Raw genomic sequence first — 19,325 nt, 5'->3', positions numbered from 1 at the left:
TCGATTCCTACATTTCCTGCAAACAGGAGTGTCTATGGGCCTGAAATGGGGGTCCATTAAGGTTCAAATTTCGGCCCTGTCAATTTTCTTCCAAAAAGAACTAGCTTCAGTCCCTGAAGTTCAGACGTTTGTGAAAAGGGTACTGTATATACAGCCTCCTTTTGTGCCTCCAGTGGCACCTTGGGATCTAAATGTAGTTTTTGGGTTCCAAAAGTCACATTGGTTTGAACCACTTAAATATGTGGAGTTAAAATATCTCACATGGAAAGTGGTCATGCTGTTGGCCCTGGCCTGGGCCAGGTGCGTGTCAGAATTGGCGGCTTTATCCTGTAAAAGCCCTCATCTGATTTTCCATTCGGACAGGGCGGAATTGAGGACTCGTCCTCAGTTTCTCCCTAAGGTGGTTTTCAGCGTTTCACCTGAATCAACCTATTGTGGTGCCTGCGGCTACTAGGGACTTGGAGGACTCCAAGTTGCTAGACGTTGTCAGAGCCCTGGAAATATAGGTTTCCAGGACGGCTGGAGTCAGAAAATCTGACTCGTTGTTTATTCTGTATGCACCCAACAAGCTGGGTGCTCCTGCTTCTAAGCAGACTATTGCTCGTTGGATTTGTAGTACAATTCAGCTTGCACATTCTGTGACAGGCCTGCCATAGCCAAAATCTGTAAAAGCCCATTCCACAAGGAAGGGGGGCTCATCTTGGGCGGCTGCCCGAGGGGTCTCGGCTTTACAACTTTGCCGAGCAGCTACTTGGTCAGGAGCAAATACGTTTGTAAAATTCTACAAATTTGATACCCTGGCTGAGGAGGACCTGGAGTTCTCTCATTTGGTGCTGCAGAGTCATCCGCACTCTCCCGCCCGTTTGGGAGCTTTGGTATAATCCCCATGGTCCTTACGGAGTCCCCAGCATCCACTTAGGACGTTAGAGAAAATAAGAATTTACTTACCGATAATTCTATTTCTCGTAGTCCGTAGTGGATGCTGGGCGCCCATCCCAAGTGCGGATTGTCTGCAATACTGGTACATAGTTATTGTTACCAAAAAAATCGGGTTATTGCTGTAGTGAGCCATCTTTTCTAGAGGCTCCGCTGTTATCATGCTGTTAACTGGGTTCAGATCACAGGTTGTACAGTGTGATTGGTGTGGCTGGTATGAGTCTTACCCGGGATTCAAAATCCTTCCTTATTGTGTACGCTCGTCCGGGCACAGTATCCTAACTGAGGCTTGGAGGAGGGTCATAGGGGGAGGAGCCAGTGCACACCAGGTAGTTCTAAAGCTTTACTTTTGTGCCCAGTCTCCTGCAGAGCCGCTATTCCCCATGGTCCTTACGGAGTCCCCAGCATCCACTACGGACTACGAGAAATAGAATTATCGGTAAGTAAATTCTTAGTTTTCTCCCCTCAGCGGCTCCGGCTACGAAGAAGCCCTTTACACCAGCGTCACAGTCCTTTCGGCCCGCGAGGTCTAGAAAGAACAAGCCTTCGAACACCTTCTTCAGAGGTGGTCGTTCCAAAGGAAAAAACCTGCTCCCACAGGTTCCCAAAACCAGAGGCCTGCTTCTGATACCCCTAAGTCCTCCGCATGACGGTGGACGACTAGGCCTGGAGGAAGGTCAAGTGAGGGCAAGACTCCGGCATTTCAGTCACGTCTGGGTGTCGTCATGCCTGGACCCCTGGGTCCTGGATATAGTGTCCAGGGGGTACAGACTGGAGTTTCAAAATCTCCCACCTCACCGTTTCTTCAAGTCAGGCTTGCCAGCTCTGCCGGCAGACAGAACAATTCTTCTGGAGGCCATCCGAAAATTTGGTGGTGTCCGAGGTCATTGTCCCTGTTCTGCCTCAGCAGTGGATCAAAGGTTATTATTCGAACCTTTTCGTGGTACCGAAACTGGATGGTTCAGTACGGCTAATTCTGAACCTAAAGTCTTTGAACCCTTATCTCAGAGAGTTCAAATTCAAGATGGAATCTCTGAGAGCTGTCATCTCAGGACTGACGGAGGGGGAGTTCCCGGTGTCTCTGGACATCAAGGATGCCTACCTCCACATTTGGTCGCCGCATCAGGCATATCTCAGGTTTGCACTGTTGATCACGATCAGTTTCAGGCGCTGCTGTTTGTTCTCTCCACAGCACCGAGGATCTTCACCAAGGTAATGGCGGAAATGATGGTTCTCCTCCGCAAGCACGGGGTGAACATAATCCCGTATCTGGATGATGCCCTGATCAAAGCGTCGTCCAGGGAGAAGTTGTTGCGATCCATTGCTCTCACGACACATCTGCTCAAGGAGCACGGTTGGATCCTGAACCTTCCAAAATCTCATCTGGAGCCGACGAGGAGGCTGTATTTCCTGGGGATGATCCTAGACACGGAAGTGCAGAGGGTGTTTCCGCCAGTGGAGAAAGCATTGGTGATTCAATCAATGGTCCGGGATGTCTTACAGCCTACACGGGTCCCGGTTCATCAGTGCATCCGCCTTCTGGGGCAGAGGGTTGCATTCTTCAAGGCTCTACAATACGGAAGGTTTCATGCTCGATCCTTTCAGCTGGATCTCTTGGACCAGTGGTCGGGATCTCACCTACACATGCACCAGAGGATACATCTGTCAACGAAAGACAGGATTTCGCTCCTCTGGTGGCTACAACTACCACACCTTCTGGAAGGCCGAAGGTTCGGAGTTCAGGACTGGATCCTTCTAACCACAGATGCAAGTCTTAAGAGGTTGGGGAGCAGTCGCTCAGGGGGAAACCATCCAGGGAAGGTGGTCGGATCAAGAATCCCTTCTCCCAATAAACATTTTGGAGGTAAGAGCCCGTGTACAACGGCCTTCTGCAGGCAGGTCACCTTCTACAGGATCGGGCTGTTCAGGTGCAGTAGGACAATGTGACCACAGTGGCCTACATAAACCGACAAGGCGGAACGAAGAGCAGGGCTGCCATGTTGGAAGTGTCAAGAATCACCCTCTGGGCAGAAAGGCACGCGGTGGTGATGCCTGCAATCTTCATTCCGGTAGCAGACAACTGGGAAGCAGACTTCCTCAGCAGACACGATCTCCATCCAGGATAGTGGGGCCTCCACCCGGAGGAGTTTGAGGAGGTAACCGGTTGGTAGGGGGTTCCTCACATAGACATGATGGCTTCCCGCCTCAACAAGTAGCTACGGAGGTACTGTTCCAGGTCGAGAGACCTTCAGGCAGTGGCGGTGGACGCACTGGTAACGCCGTGGGTGTTCACGTCAGTGTGTGTGTTCCCTCCACTTCCTCTGATACCAAGGGTTCTTCAGCTGGTGAGAAGAACAAAGGTTCTGGCAATCCTCATTGCTCCGGACTGGCCAAGGAGGGCGTGGTACGCATTCTGCTGGATCTTCTGTTGGAGGATCCAAGGCCCTTACCTCTTCGGGAGGATCTGCTACTGCAGGGGCCATTCACCTATCAAGACTTACCACAGCTACGTTTGACGGCATGGTGGTTGAACGCCAGATCTTAGCTCGGAAGGATATCCTGAGTGAGGTTATCCCTACCCTGATTCAGGCTAGGAAGGGGGTAACATCTAAACATTACCACCATATTTGGAAGAAATATGTTTCTTGGTGTGAATCCAGGAAATTTCCTGCGGTGGAGTTTCAACTTGGACGTTTTCTCCTTTTCCTGCAAGCAGGTGTGGCTATGGGCCTGAGATTGGGCTCCATCAAGGTCCAAATTTCTGCTTTGTCCATTTTCTTTCAATAACAATTGGCTGTCCTCCCTGAGATTCAGAACTTTTTGAAAGGGGTTCTGCACATCCAACCTCCCTTTGTGGTGCCAACGGTGCCCTGGGATCTTGATGTGGTATTGCAGTTCCCACAATCAGCTTGGTTTGAGCCTCTGCTGGAGGCTGACATCAAGTTTCTCACGTGGAAGGCGGTAACTTTGTTGGCCTTGGCTTCTGCCCGACGCGTGTCGGAATTGGGGGCTTTATCTTGTAAAAGTCCCTATCTGATCTTCCATGAAGACAGGGCAGAACTTAGGACTCGTCCAAAGTTCCTGCCTAAGGTTGTATCAGCTTTCCATATAAACCAACCTATTGTGGTGCCAGTGGCTACTTACTCCTCAATTGCTTCAAATTCCTTGGATGTTGTGAGGTCTTTGAAGATCTATGTGAAGAGGACGGCTCGTCATAGGAAAACTCTCTGTTTGTCCTCTATGATCCCAAGAAAATTGGGTGTCCTGCTTCTAAGCAGTCGATTTCACGCTGGATCAGGTTCACTATCCAGCATGCATATTCTACGGCAGGATTGCCGTGTCCGAAATCAGTTAAGGCCCATTCTACTCGTAAAGTGGGTTCTTCCGGGAAGGCTGCCCGGGGTGTCCTGGCCTTACAGCTTTGCCGAGCAGCTACTTGGTCTGGTTCGAACACGTTTGCTAAGTTTTACAAGTTTGATACTTTGGCCTCTGATGACCTCAAGTTTGGTCAAGCAGTCTTGCAGGAGCCTCTGCGCTCTCCCTCCCGTACTGGGAGCTTTAGTACATCCCCATGGTACTAATATGGACCCCAGCATCCTCTAGTACATAAGAGAAAATAGGATTTTAACTACCTACCGGTAAATCCTTTTCTCGTAGTCCGTAGAGGATGCTGGGCGCCCGCCCACCGCTTTGTTTTCCTGCATTGGTTTTGTAGTTCAGTTCTACCTGGTTCCTAGGTAAGTTCTGCGTTATTTACTGTTTCAGCTGTTGCTGAGTTTTCCGGCATGTTAGCCGGATTTGTTTGTTGTGTGAGCTGGTATGAATCTCGCCACTATCTGTGTAATTCCTTCTCTCGAAGTATGTCGTCTCCTCGGGCACAGTTTCTAGACTGAGTCTGGTAGGAGGGGCATATAGGGAGGAGCCAGCCCACACTGTTAAACTTTTAAAGTGCCAATGGCTCCTGGTGGACCTGTCTATACCCCACGGTACTAATATGGACCCCAGCATCCTCTACGAACTACGAGAAAAGGATTTACCGGTTGGTAATTAAAATCCTATTTTCCCCTCATAATGGCAATGTGAAAAAAGTTAATACGAGATTTTTGCAAATTTATTAAAAATTAAAAACTAAGAAATCACATGTACATAAGTATTCACAGTCTTTGACATGAAGCTCAAAATTGAGCTCAGGTGCATCCTGTTTCCACTGATCATCTTTGAGATGTTCCTACAGCTTAATTGGAGTCCACCTGTCGTAAATTCAGTTGTTTGGACATGATTTGGAAAGGCACACACCCTGTCTATATACGGTCCCACACTGAGCACAAACCAGGCATCAAGTCAAAAGAATTGTCTGTAGACCTCCGAGACTGGATTGTCTTGAGGCACAAATCTGGGGAAGGGTACAGAAAAATATCTGCTGCTTTGAAGGTCCAGTGAGCACAGTGGCCTCCATCATCTGTAAATGGAAGTTCTTAACCACCAGGACTCTTCCTAGAGCTGGCCCGCCGTCTAAACTGAGCGATCGAGGGAGAAGGGCCCTAGTCAGGGAGGTGACCAAGAACCCGGTGGTCACTCAGTCAGAGCTACAGCATTCCTCTGTGGAGAGAAGAGAACCTTCCAGAAGGACAACCATCTCTGCAGCAATCCACCAATCAGGCCTGTATGGTAGAGTGGCCAGATGGAAGCCACTCCTTAGTAAAAAGCACATGGCAGCCCATCTGGAGTTTGGCAAAATGCACCTGAAGTACTCTGATTGTGAGAAACAAAATTCTCTGGTCTGATGAGGCAAAGATTGAACTTTTTGGCGTGAATGCCAGGCGTCATTTTTGGAGGAAACCAGGCACCGCTAATCACCAGGCCAATACCATCCCTACAGTGAAGCATAGTGGTGGCAGCATCATGCTGTGGGGATGTTTTTCAGCGGCATGAACTGGGAGACTAGTCAGGATAGAGGGAAAGATGAATGCAGCAATGTACAGAGACATCCTGAATGAAAACCTGCTCCAGAGCACTCTTGACCTCGGACTGTGGCAACGGTTCATCTTTCAGCAGGACAACAACCCTAAGCAGAGGGAAAAGGGCCCTAATTTGCACACCTTAATTAGGTAGTGAGGTGCTACTCTGCTTGAGACTTCGTAAAGTATACAGAGTGAAAAGGTAGCAGGTGCACTATCTCACACTAGCTCTACCTGTAGTAACCAGAGGCACTTAGCATATTCCTGGCCAGGGCTATGAGCTTACCCACCGCATCAAGGTAGCCTCTCATTGGGTTGCGATGCCCTGGGGTTGTCTGGCTGGGTGGCTCTGGGGTGTCCTGCCCCCCGGACCTGAACCCCTATAGTTAGTGTTAGGGACTTACCCAATGAGAGGCTACCTTGTTGTGGTGGGTAAGCTCATAGCCCTGGCCAGGAATATGCTAAGTGCCTCTGGTTACTACAGGTAGAGCTAGTGTGAGATAGTGCACCTGCTACCTTTTCCCTCTGTATACTTTACTAAGTCTCAAGCAGAGTAGCACCTCACTACCTAATTAAGGTGTGCAAATTAGGGCCCTTTTCCCTCTGTAACTGATGTATTCATACATTTTTGAAGGTAGGAGACACCTTCGTCCTAATTTAGCACCCTGCCCCACCCACCCCTCTGATTTTAAATCGTCCAACACTCTAGCCTTTACATTTGGAATGAGCACACTGAGGTAACACTCCTACATTTTGTTTAATATGGCAGTCCATAATGGGGGGAATTCTCTGGGGTGCAGGGCTCCCTGTGCCTGCCGTGGCTGGGTGTCCCTGGGGCATCGCAATTTAACACTATTTCATCACTCCATGGCACTTATAGTTTGTTTTATATATATATGTAACACCTTCACATAATTTTCTTTTACTCCTCACATTATTCACACATGCAGCAGCAGCTGCTCCTACCTCTTTAACCTTATACTTTTATCACTCCTGCGATGCCCTGGGGTTGTCTGGCTGGGTGGCTCTGGGGTGTCCTGCCCCCCGGACCTGAACCCCTATAGTTAGTGTTAGGGACTTACCCAATGAGAGGCTACCTTGATGCGGTGGGTAAGCTCATAGCCCTAGCCAGGAATATGCTAAGTGCCTATGGTTACTACAGGTAGAGCTAGTGTGAGATAGTGCACCTGCTACCTTTTCCCTCTGTATACAACAACCCTAAGCACACAGCCAAGATATCAAAAGAGTGGCTACAGGACAACTCTGTGAATGTCCTTAAGTGGCCCAGACTTGAATCCGATTGAACATCTCTGGAGAGATCTGAAAATGGCTGTGCACTGACTCTTTCCATCCAACCTGATGGAGCTTGAGAGGTGCTGCAAAGAGGAATGGGCGAAACTACCCAAAGATAGGTGTGCCAAGCTTGTGGCATCATATTCAAAAAGACTTGAGGCTGTAATTGCTGCCAAAGGTGCATCAACAAAGTATTGAGCAAGGGCTGTGAAGACTTACAGTACTATATGTACATGTGATTTCTTAGTTTTTTTATTTTTTATTAATTTGCAAAAATCTCAAACACTTTTTTCACGTTGTCATTATGGGGTATGGTGTGTAGAATTTTGAGGGGGGAAAAATATTCTGTTTTTGAATAAGGCTGTAACATAAAATCTGTAAAAAAGTGAACCGCTGTGAATACTTTCCGGATGCACTGTATACCTCAGTTCATTGAAAATCCAGACATATATTCCAGTCAGGCTTGTTAATAACACGCCAGTGTTATGGCTATAGGGGGTCATTCCAAGTTGATTGCACGCTGCAATTTGCAGCCCGTGTGATCAAGTAGACGCCACCTATGGGGGAGTGTATTTTTGCATAGCAAGGCTGCGATCGCTTGTGCAGCCCTGCAAAAACGTTTTGTATAGAACAAGACCAGGGTAAGAATTACTTACCCTGTGCGATGAATCGAGCGTTTCAGGTCCCGGAATTATGTCAGACATTCGCCCTCCAAACGCCTGGACACGCCTGCGTTCGCCACACCACTCCCACAAATGCTCTCTTCCTGTCAAAAAGTCTGACCAACGCTCGCCTAAGTCCAAGAGGTCCTCTAAGCGAGCGCTTATCTCCTCACAATCCACTGCTGTCACTGACACCTCGTCTGATGAAGACGGCACATATACTGACCCCTCAGGTTCTGACTCAGATACGGCTGATGGGGAGGGTAGTTCACATGTGGATGTTCCTGATCTTTTGGAGGCTATTAAGTTAATTCTGCAGATTACGGATGATCCCGAGCCATCCGTCCCTCCTAAGAAACCAGGTAGGTTCAAGCGTCAGAAGGTGGTTAAGCAAGTTTTACCTCACTCTGACCACCTAGTGGATATACGTCAGGAACCCTGGGAAAACCCGGGTACGAAGTTTGTGCCTCAAAAGAAGATGCTGGCTCGCTATCCCCTCACACCAGAGCTGTCTAAAAATTGAGAAACGCCTCCTCGAGTAAACTCGCATGTGGCTAGGATGGTGGTTTCCTCAGCTCTACCTGTCACTACCGTCACATCTCTAAAAGAGCCTACGGATAAACGTGTAGAGGGTTGTCTGAAAGTGATTTACACCCTCACGGGTGCTGCATAAAGGCCCACTATTGCAGCTACATGGGCTGCAGAGGCTATTGAAGCATGGGCCTTGGAGTTAGAAGCTGAAATCTCTTCTGACCATGCTAGACAATGCTTGTCATATATTGTCACAGCTTCTCGATATACTAAAGAGGCGGCTTCTGATGCCGGTATCCTAGCAGCCAAGGCCTCTACTACGTCAGTCCTGGCTCGCCGGATATTGTGGCTGAGATCCTGGTCTGTGGATCTGGACTCTATAAAAACCCTGGAGGTACTCCCTTTCAAGGGAGATATTCTGTTTGGGGAGGACTTAAATAAGATTGTGGCTGACTTGGCTACTGCCAAAACTGCCTGTCTGCCTAATACCGCTCCTTCTGTGTCAAAGGCTAAAGGTACGTCCTTTCGCCCCTTTCGTCCTTCAGGTAAAGCAAAAGGTCAGGCGTACCATAAGCAGGCCCGCACTTCCAAACCTGGTAAGCCGAAGCCCAAAAGAGCCTGGGCTGCCCGTCAGCCAGCTGCCAAGACCGATAAGCCTGCCGCATGACGGGGCGAGCCTCCCCCTGGGGGATCCCAGGGTGGGGGGCCGGCTTCTAGGGTATGCCCAGGAATGGTTGAAGACCACTTCAGATGCCTGGGTACGGGAAGTCGTAACTCGAGGTTACGCCATAGCCTTAAAATACCGACCCCCTCAACGATTTTACCAGACAGACAAAGGCAAAAACTCTACACTCGGTGGTACAGATCCTCCTGGATACAGGAGTCGTAGTACAGGTGCCTCTTGCTCAGAGGGGCCGGGGGTACTATTCTCCGCTGTTTCTAGTCCCGAAACTGAATGGGTCCTTCCAGCCCATTCTCAACCTCAAGGCATTGAACAGGTTTGTGAAGGTTTCCAAGTTACGTATGGAAACCCTTCGCTCTATAGTTCTGGCCTTGGAACCTGGGGACTACATGGTCTTCCTGGACATACAGGATGCTTACCTGCATATTCCTATAGCAGTGTCACATCAACAATACCTGAGATTCGCTATTGACAACCTACATTACCAGTTTCGGGCATTACCTTTTGGTTTAACAACGTCTCCGCGAGTCTTCACCAAAGTTATGGCGGTGATGACGGTGGTACTCCGCTGTCAAGGGGTCAGGATACTGCCGTATCTGGACGACTTGTTAATCCTGGCAAATTCCCCAGATCTTCTCCTGTGTCATCTGGATAATGACGTACCGGTTTCTACAAGCCTACGGGTGGCTCATCAACTGGAAGAAATCCTCCCTGGTCCCTGCTCAGAGCATGGTGCACCTGGGAGCGTTGTTGGACACTCACAACCAGAGGTTGTTCTTGTCTCAGGAGAAAGTCCTGAAGATTCAGGACAGGATTCGTTGCTTCCTTTCTCGTCCGCAAGTGTCGATACATTCGGCAATGCAGGTGCTGGGCCTAATGGTATCAGCATTCGACATGGTGGAGTATGCTCAATTCCATTCTCGCCCCCTCCAGAGGCTGATTCTAGCCAAGTGGGACAGCCTGCCTCACCGGATCAGATCTCAAATGATCTTGACTCCGGAGGTCCGTCTGTCGCTAGACTGGTGGCTCCGGGACCAACAATTGTGCAGGGGTCGTCCCTTCTGGATATCCAACTGGGTCCTGTTTAAGACAGATGCCAGTCTAAGAGGTTGGGGCGCGTTGCTGGAGCAGCACTCCCTTCAGGGTCGGTGGACCAAGGAGGAATCTCTCCTCTCGATCAACCTTCTGGAATTGCGGGCGGTCTTCAATGCGTTGAACCTGGCCCAGCATTTTATTCAGAACCGTCCTGTTCAAGTACAGTCGGACAACGCAACCACAGTGGCTTACATAAATCATCAAGGCGGCACTCAAAGCCGTTTTGGCAATGAAGGAAGTCTCACGGATTCTACGTTGGGCGGAACGCCATCTACCGGCCATATCGGCAATATTCATTTCCGGGAGTCCTGAATTGGGAAGCTGACTTTCTCAGTCGTCAGGACGTGCATGCCGGCGAGTGGGGCCTCCATCCAGAAGTATTTCAACTCCTCGTGGAAAAGTGGGGTCTTCCAGACGTGGATCTGATGGCGTCTCGACACAATCACAAGGTTCCGGTCTTCGGAGCAAGGACAAGGTATCCTCAAGCAGCATTCGTTGATGCGCTGGCGGTGCCGTGGAGGTTTCGGCTGCCGTATGTGTTCCCTCCGGTGTCACTCCTGCCCAGGGTTATACGGAAGTTCAAGCAAGAAAAAGGAAATCTGCTTCTCATAGCTCCAGCGTGGCCCAGACTGCACTGGTTCTCAGACCTGCAGGGCCTATCGTCAGAGCGTCCAATTCTACTTCCACAACGCCCAGACCTCCTCGTTCAGGGCCCCTGTGTCTACCAGGACCTAGCCCGGCTATCTTTGACGGCGTGGCTCTTGAAGCTTCTGTCTTGAGGGCTAAAGGGTTTTCTGAAGGGGTCATTAAAACTATGTTGCAGGCCCGGAAACCGGCTTCTACTCGGATTTATCATAGGGTCTGGCATTCCTACTTTGTTTGGTGCGCATCTAACAATTATGACGCTTCCAAGTTTAGTACAGCCAAACTTTTGGCTTTTCTGCAGCAAGGCCTAGATTTAGGCCTGCGTCTGGCCTCCCTCAAGGTTCATATTTCTGCCTTGTCGGTGTGGTTTCAGATAAAAATTGCGACTTTACCTGATGTTCATACTTTCACTCAGGGTGTGTTGCGTATCCAACCTCCCTATGTACCGCCTGTGGCTCCTTGGGACTTGTCTGTGGTTTTGGAGGCGTTGCAGGAGCCACCATTTGAACCTCTTGGTTCAGCTGACCTTAAGTGGCTTTCCCTTAAGGTGGTGTTCTTGCTGGCTATTGCCTCTGCTAGAAGAGTGTCGGATCTGGGTGCCTTGTCCTGTAGTTCCCCATATCTGATTTTTCACTGTGACAGGGCGGTTCTTAGGACTCGTCTCGGATATTTACCTAAAGTGGTTTCTTCGTTCCACCTTAATCAGGAGATTGTGGTTCCGGCCTTTGTCTCTCCTGATCTGTCTTCCAAAGAGAGGTCTTTGGATGTGGTACGGGCTCTCCGTATCTATGTGAAGAGAACGGCTTCTATTCAAAAATCTGATTCTCTTTGTTTTGTTTGGATTTCACAAACATGGCTGGCCTGCTTACAAGCAAACTCTGGGCAGATGGATTAGAATGGTGATTGCACATGCTTATGTGAAGGCTGGTCTCTCTGCTCCTGATCACATTAAAGCCCATTGTACTCGGTCTGTTGGACCTTCTTGGGCGGCCCAACATGGTGCAACCCTCGATCAATTGTGCAAGGTGGCTACGTGGACCTCAGGGAACACGTTCATAAGGTTCTATGCCTTCGATACTGCCGCTTTCTTTGGACGCTGGGTTCTTGTACCCGCTACAGTGCGTCCCCTCCCATAAGGAACTGCTTTAGGACATCCCCATTGTCCAATTCTTGTAGAGCCCAGTGAACCCCGCAGCAGAAAACGAGTTTTATGGTAAGAACTTACCTTTGTTAAAACTCTTTCTGTGAGGTACACTGGGCTCCACAAGGCGCCCACCCTGACGCACTTAGCTTCCTTGGGTTGGTATGGCATTAGCCGCTGACACTTCTCCTGTCGTGAGAGTGTGGTGTATGTGGCTACTAACCGTTGTCGTCTCTTTTCCTGCTACTGCATTGGGCTGGTTAACTAAAAACTGAGCTCCTGTGCTGGGAGGCGGGGTGATATAGGAGGCGGCGCTGTGCATTCTGGGAACAGTCAAAGCTTTGAGCCTGTTGGTGCCTCGGATCAAGATCCTAATCTACACCCCCCATTGTCCAATCCTTGTGGAGCCCAGTGTACCTCGCAGAAAGAGTTTTAACAAAGGTAAGTTCTTACCATAAAACTCGTTTTCTTCAGCCGGTGCTGTATTGGGAAAGAAGTCGGGGTATACTGAAACCTGTACCTGTAATGACAGAAAGCTGTTGCTATTAGCCAATTTAAGTGAGGAAATACTGATATTGTCTCTTATGTTCTAAAAACAAAAATAATAGCTTTTCTCTGCTCAGCTGTGATCCTAGGCAGTGCTCCAGGACAGACTGCCAAAAAGCAGAAGTTTCCTATGCCTCATTGTATTGTATTCTTCTGGCGTCCAAGTGTTGATGCAGTATGGACATCTTTTGGTGGACATTGGAGAGTTGGGTCTCCAATGGAAAGGCCATTAAGGGCTCTGCCCTGTCACTTGTGCTTTAGGCATCGTGTCTCAGGAAGGAAATTTCCACTTTTTTCCTCCTCAGTGAAAATCATTGGTTCGGCCTTACTCTTGGTTATAGTCCTCTGGATTTAGGAGTATTTTTGGGTTGACATTGTTGTCTCCTTAGCTTCAGGTTGTGAAGAAAGTCCTAATACCGCTCCAGCATTTCTTCTGTGCCTTCTACACCATTGCACATTCTGTTAGTTATTGATACAGGGTAAGTGTATTGGTTGGCTTTGGATTGACAGTGATATGTAGTAGGGCTTTTGTGGCTGGAGAAAATTTCCTTATAACAGCTAATCTGTTCAATCCCTGATTTATTTATTCGACAAGACCTTGATAGCATCCGTCCCTATTCAATCAGTGCTGTAACAATTACTTTTCACTTTGAAACACTTTTAATTCGACAGGGAAGCTGATGGGTTTATGCTCTGTTTTCGGTGTAGGGCAACGCAAAAAATAATAAAAATAATAAATAACACTTACAAACCATCCTATATTTAGTTTGGGGCTATGTATTTAAAAATAATAAGTTCAGATCTCCTTCATTCTCCAGTATGAGTCCGTAAACTAATATGATTGTTTTTGTTAAAAATAATAATGTATCTTTATTTCAGGCCATAACATGTCCTCGGGAGGCTTGGTACTGGCCTGCAACTAATCCAAAGGAAGAGGCTGCAGAAACGGATGAAGATGAAGATGAGGATGAAGATGAAGTCAAGGAAGATGAGATAAGTGTAAGTTTTAACAAAATACTGGTGTACACCATACATACAGTTATTATTGAATTAAATATTGTATTTCTCTGACGTCCTAGTGGATGCTGGGGACTCCGTCAGGACCATGGGGAATAGCGGCTCTGCAGGAGACAGGGCACAAAAGTAAAAGCTTTAGGATCAGGTGGTGTGCACTGGCTCCTCCCCCTATGACCCTCCTCCAAGCCTCAGTTAGATTTTTGTGCCCGGCCGAGAAGGGTGCAATCTAGGTGGCTCTCCTAAAGAGCTGCTTAGAGTAAAAGTTTTGTTAGGTTTTTTATTTTCAGTGAGTCCTGCTGGCAACAGGCTCACTGCATCGAGGGACTTAGGGGAGAGAAGTGAACTCACCTGCGAGCAGGATGGATTGGCTTCTTAGGCTACTGGACACCATTAGCTCCAGAGGGAGTCGGAACACAGGTCTCACCCTGGGGTTCGTCCCGGAGCCGCGCCGCCGACCCCCTTGCAGATGCCGAAAAGTGAAGAGGTCCAGAAACCGGCGGCAGAAGACTTTTCAGTCTTCATAAGGTAGCGCACAGCACTGCAGCTGTGCGCCATTGTTGTCAGCACACTTCATAGCAGCGGTCACTGAGGGTGCAGGGCGCTGGGGGGGGGCGCCCTGGGCAGCAATGATAGTACCTTATTCTGGCTAAAAATACATCACATATAGCCCCTGGGGGCTATATGGATGTATTTAACCCCTGCCAGGTCTCAGAAAAACGGGAGAAGAAGCCCGCCGAAAAGGGGGCGGGGCCTATTCTCCTCAGCACACAGCGCCATTTTCCCTCACAGAAATGCTGGTGGGAAGGCTCCCAGGCTCTCCCCTGCACTGCACTACAGAAACAGGGTTAAAACAGAGAGGGGGGGCACTTATTTGGCGATATGACTATATATATTAAAATGCTATAAGGGAAAAACACTTATATAAAGGTTGTCCCTGTATAATTATAGCGTTTTTGGTGTGTGCTGGCAAACTCTCCCTCTGTCTCCCCAAAGGGCTAGTGGGGTCCTGTCCTCTATCAGAGCATTCCCTGTGTGTGTGCTGTGTGTCGACATGTATGAGGACGATGTTGGTGAGGAGGCGGAGCAATTGCCTGTAATGGTGATGTCACTCTCTAGGGAGTCGACACCGGAATGGATGGCTTATTTAAGGAATTACGTGATAATGTCAACACGCTGCAAGGTCGGTTGACGACATGAGACGGCCGGCAAACCAATTAGTACCTGTCCAGGCGTCTCAAACACCGTCAGGGGCGTTAAAACGTCCTTTTACCTCAGTCGGTCGACACAGACACAGACACGGACACTGACTCCAGTGTCGACGGTGAAGAAACAAACGTATTTTCCTTTAGGGCCACACGTTACTTGTTAAGGGCAATGAAGGAGGTGTTACATATTTCTGATACTACAAGTACCACAAAAAAGGGTATTATGTGGAGTGTGAAAAAACTACCTGTAGTTTTTCCTGAATCAGATAAATTAAATGAAGTGTGTGATGATGCGTGGGTTTCCCCCGATAGAAAATTATTGGCGGTATACCCTTTCCCGCCAGAAGTTAGGGCGCGTTGGGAAACACCCCTTAGGGTGGATAAGGCGCTCACACGCTTATCAAAACAAGTGGCGGTACCGTCTCCAGATAGGGCCGCCCTCAAGGAGCCAGCTGATAGGAGGCTGGAAAATATCCTAAAAAGTATATACACACATACTGGTGTTATACTGCGACCAGCGATCGCCTCAGCCTGGATGTGCAGCGCTGGGGTGGCTTGGTCGGATTCCCTGACTGAAAATATTGAGACCCTTGACAGGGACAGTATTTTATTGACTATAGAGCATTTAAAGGATGCATTTCTATATATGCGAGATGCACAGAGGGATATTTGCACTCTGGCATCAAGAGTAAGTGCGATGTCCATATCTGCCAGAAGTTGTTTATGGACACGACAGTGGTCAGGTGATGCAGATTCCAAACGGCACATGGAAGTATTGCCGTATAAAGGAGAAAAAGACAACGTCTTTTCAGCCTCAGTCCTTTCGTCCCCATAAGGGCAAGCGGGCAAAAGGCCAGTCATATCTGCCATGGGATAGAGGAAAGGGAAGAAGACTGCAGCAGGCAGCCCATTCCCAGAAACAGAAGCCCTCCACCGCTTCTGCCAAGTCCTCAGCATGATGCTGGGGCCGTACAAGCGGACTCAGGTGCGGTGGGGGGGGGGTCGTCTCAAGAGTTTCAGCACGCAGTGGGCTCACTCGCAAGTGGACCCCTGGATCCTACAAGTAGTATCCCAGGGGTACAGATTGGAAATTCGAGACGTCTCCCCCTCGCAGGTTCCTGAAGTCTGCTTTACCAACGTCTCCCTCCGACAGGGAGGCAGTAGTGGAAACAATTCACAAGCTGTATTCCCAGCAGGTGATAATCAAAGTACCCCTCCTACAACAAGGAAAGGGGTATTATTCCACACTATATTGTGGTACTGAAGCCAGACGGCTCGGTGAGACCTATTCTAAATCTGAAATAGTTGAACACTTACATACAAAGGTTCAAATCAAGATGGAGTCACTCAGAGCAGTGATAGCGAACCAGGAAGAAGGGGACTATATGGTGTCCCGGGACATCAGGGATGCTTACCTCCATGTCCCAATTTGCCCTTCTCACCAAGGGTACCTCAGGTTCGTGGTACAGAACTGTCACTATCAGTTTCAGACGCTGCCGGTTGGATTGTCCACGGCACCCCGGGTCCTTACCAAGGTAATGGCCGAAATGATGATTCTTCTTCAAAGAAAATGGACGATCTCCTGATAGGGGCAAGGTCCAGAGAACAGTTGGAGGTCGGAGTAGCACTATCTCAAGTAGTTCTACGACAGCACGGGTGGATTCTAAATATTCCAAAACCGCAGCTGTTTCCGACGACACGTCTGCTGTTCCTAGGGATGATTCTGGACACAGTCCAGAAAAAGGTGTTTCTCCCGGAGAAGAAAGCCAGGGAGTTATCCGAGCTAGTCAGGAACCTCCTAAAACCAGGAAAAGTGTCAGTGCATCATTGCACAAGGGTCCTGGGAAAAATGGTGGCTTCTTACGAAGCGATTCCATTCGGTAGATTTCACGCAAGAACTTTTCATCTGCTGGAAAAATGGTCCGGATCGCATCTTCAGATGCATCAGCGGATAACCCTGTCTCCAAGGACAAGGGTGTTTCTTCTGCGGTGGCTGCAGAGTGCTCATCTACTAAAGGGCCGCAGATTCGGCATTCAGGACTGGGTCCTGGTGACCACGGATGCCAGCCTGAGAGGCTGGGGAGCAGTCACACAGGAAAATTTTTTTCCAGGGAGTGTGATCAAGTCTGGAGACTTCTCTCCACATAAATATACTGGAGCTAAGGGCAATTTACAATGTTCTAAGCTTAGCAAGACCTCTGCTTCAAGGTCAGCCGGTATTGATCCAGTGGGACAACATCACGGCAGTCGCCCACGTAAACAGACAGGGCGGCACAAGAAGCAGGAGGGCAATGGCAGAAACTGCAAGGATTCTTCGCTGGGCGAAAAATCATGTGATAGCACTGTCAGCAGTGTTCATTCCGGGAGTGGACAACTGGGAAGCAGACTTCCTCAGCAGGCACGACCTCCATCCGGGAGAGTGGGGACTTCATCGGGAAGTATTCCACATGATTGTGAACCGTTGGGAAAGACCAAAGGTGGACATGATGGCGTCCCGCCTGAACAAAAAACTGGACAGGTATTGCGCCAGGTCAAGAGACCCTCAAGCAATATCTGTGGACGTTCTGGTAACACCGTGGGTGTACCAGTCGGTGTATGTGTTCCCTCCTCTGCTTCTCATAACCAAGGTACTGAGAATTATAAGACGTAGAGGAGTAAGAACTATACTCGTGGCTCCGGATTGGCCAAGAAGGACGTGGCACCCGGAACTTCAAGAAATGCTCACAGAGGACTCATGGCCTCTGCCGCTAAGAAGGGACTTGCTTCAGCAAGTACCAGGTCTGTTCCAAGACTTACCGCGGCTGTGTTTGACGGCATGGCGGTGGAACGCCAGATCCTAAGGGAAAAAGGCATTCCGGAAGAGGTCATTCCTACCCTGGTCAAAACCAGGAAGGAGGTGACCGCAAAACATTATCACCACATGTGGCGAAAATATGTTGCGTGGTGTGAGGCCAGGAAGGCCCCACGAAGAAATTTCAACTCGGTCGATTCCTGCATTTCCTGCAAACAGGAGTGTCTATGGGCCTCAAATTGGGGTCCATTAAGGTTCAAATTTCGGCCCTGTCAATTTTCTTCCAGAAAGAATTGGCTTCAGTTCCTGAAGTCCAGAAGTTTGTCAAGGGAGTATTGCATATACAACCCCCTTTTTGTGCCTCCAGTGGCACTGTGGGATCTCAACGTAGTTCTGGGATTCCTCAAATCACATTTTAAACCGCTCAAATCTGTGGATTTGAAATATCTCACATGAAAAGTGACCATGCTGTTGGCCCTGGCCTCGGCCAGGCGAGTGTCAGAATTGACGGCTTTGTCTCACAAAAGCCATATCTGATTGTCCATTCGGACAGGGCAGAGCTGCGGTCTCGTCCCCAGTTTCTTCCTAAGGTGGTGTCAGCGTTTCACCTGAACCAGCTTATTGTGGTACCTGCGGCTACTAGGGACTTGGAGGACTCCAAGTTGCTAGATGTTGTCAGGGCCCTGAAAATATAGGTTTCCAGGACGGCTGGAGTCAGGAAAACTGACTCGCTGTTATCCTGTATGCACCCAACAAACTGGGTGCTCTTGCTTCTAAGCAGACGATTGCTCGTTGGATTTGTAACACATTTCAACTTGCACATTCTGTGGCAGGCCTGCCACAGCCTAAATCTGTCAAGGCCCATTCCACAAGGAAGGTGGGCTCATCCTGGGCGGCTGCCCGAGGGGTCTCGGCATTACAACTCTGCCGAGCAGCTACGTGGTCGGGGGAGAACACGTTTGTAAAATTCTACAAATTTGATACCCTGGCTAAAGAGGACCTGGAGTTCTCTCATTCGGTGCTGCAGAGTCATCCGCACTCTCCCGCCCGTTTGGGAGCTTTGGTATAATCCCCATGGTCCTGACGGAGTCCCCAGCATCCACTAGGACGTCAGAGAAAATAAGATTTTACTTACCGATAAATCTATTTCTCGTAGTCCGTAGTGGATCCTGGGCGCCCATCCCAAGTGCGGATTGTCTGCAATACTTGTACATAGTTATTGTTACAAAAATCGGGTTATTATTGTTGTGAGCCATCTTTTCAGAGGCTCCGCTGTTATCATGCTGTTAACTGGGTTCAGATCACAGGTTGTACAGTGTGATTGGTGTGGCTGGTATGAGTCTTACCCGGGATTCAAAATCCTTCCTTATTGTGTACGCTCGTCCGGGCACAGTATCCTAACTGAGGCTTGGAGGAGGGTCATAGGGGGAGGAGCCAGTGCACACCACCTGATCCTAAAGCTTTTACTTTTGTGCCCTGTCTCCTGCGGAGCCGCTATTCCCCATGGTCCTGACGGAGTCCCCAGCATCCACTACGGACTACGAGAAATAGATTTATCGGTAAGTAAAATCTTATTATTTTTTGGTACTTTTCTCCTAATTGATTTAAATCGATATGTTATGTACAAATGTATCTCCTACTGTATATAGGCGTTTTCCTTTCCACCATGGCAAATCTAGCTTGTCAGAATGATGTAGATTAAGTTCAAATTATTGGGAGAGGTTGTTATGTTGTGCCATGAATTCTACCATCTAATGGCCCCTGTACATCAGAGAAGTATTGGGGCAATGTCCCAATTCCCTGACAGTCAGAGAATCCGTAAT

At 48.9% G+C, this 19,325-nt stretch overlaps 1 protein-coding gene across 2 annotated transcripts in view; it reads left to right on the top strand.

Annotated features, from left to right (window-relative positions):
* The window catches only part of GPATCH11 (G-patch domain containing 11), a 253,848-nt gene that overhangs the window by 209,038 nt on the left and 25,485 nt on the right, over window positions 1-19,325 (top strand). For both annotated transcript variants that reach the window (XM_063917973.1, XM_063917974.1), the window contains exon 6: window positions 13,369-13,488. In XM_063917973.1, the coding sequence (XP_063774043.1) occupies window positions 13,369-13,488 (120 nt within the window). The remainder of the gene's footprint in view (window positions 1-13,368; window positions 13,489-19,325) is intronic.

Source organism: Pseudophryne corroboree, chromosome 4 (assembly GCF_028390025.1).
Source record: "Pseudophryne corroboree isolate aPseCor3 chromosome 4, aPseCor3.hap2, whole genome shotgun sequence".
Taxonomy (NCBI): domain Eukaryota; kingdom Metazoa; phylum Chordata; class Amphibia; order Anura; family Myobatrachidae; genus Pseudophryne; species Pseudophryne corroboree.
This window is presented reverse-complemented; position numbering and strand designations above follow the sequence as displayed.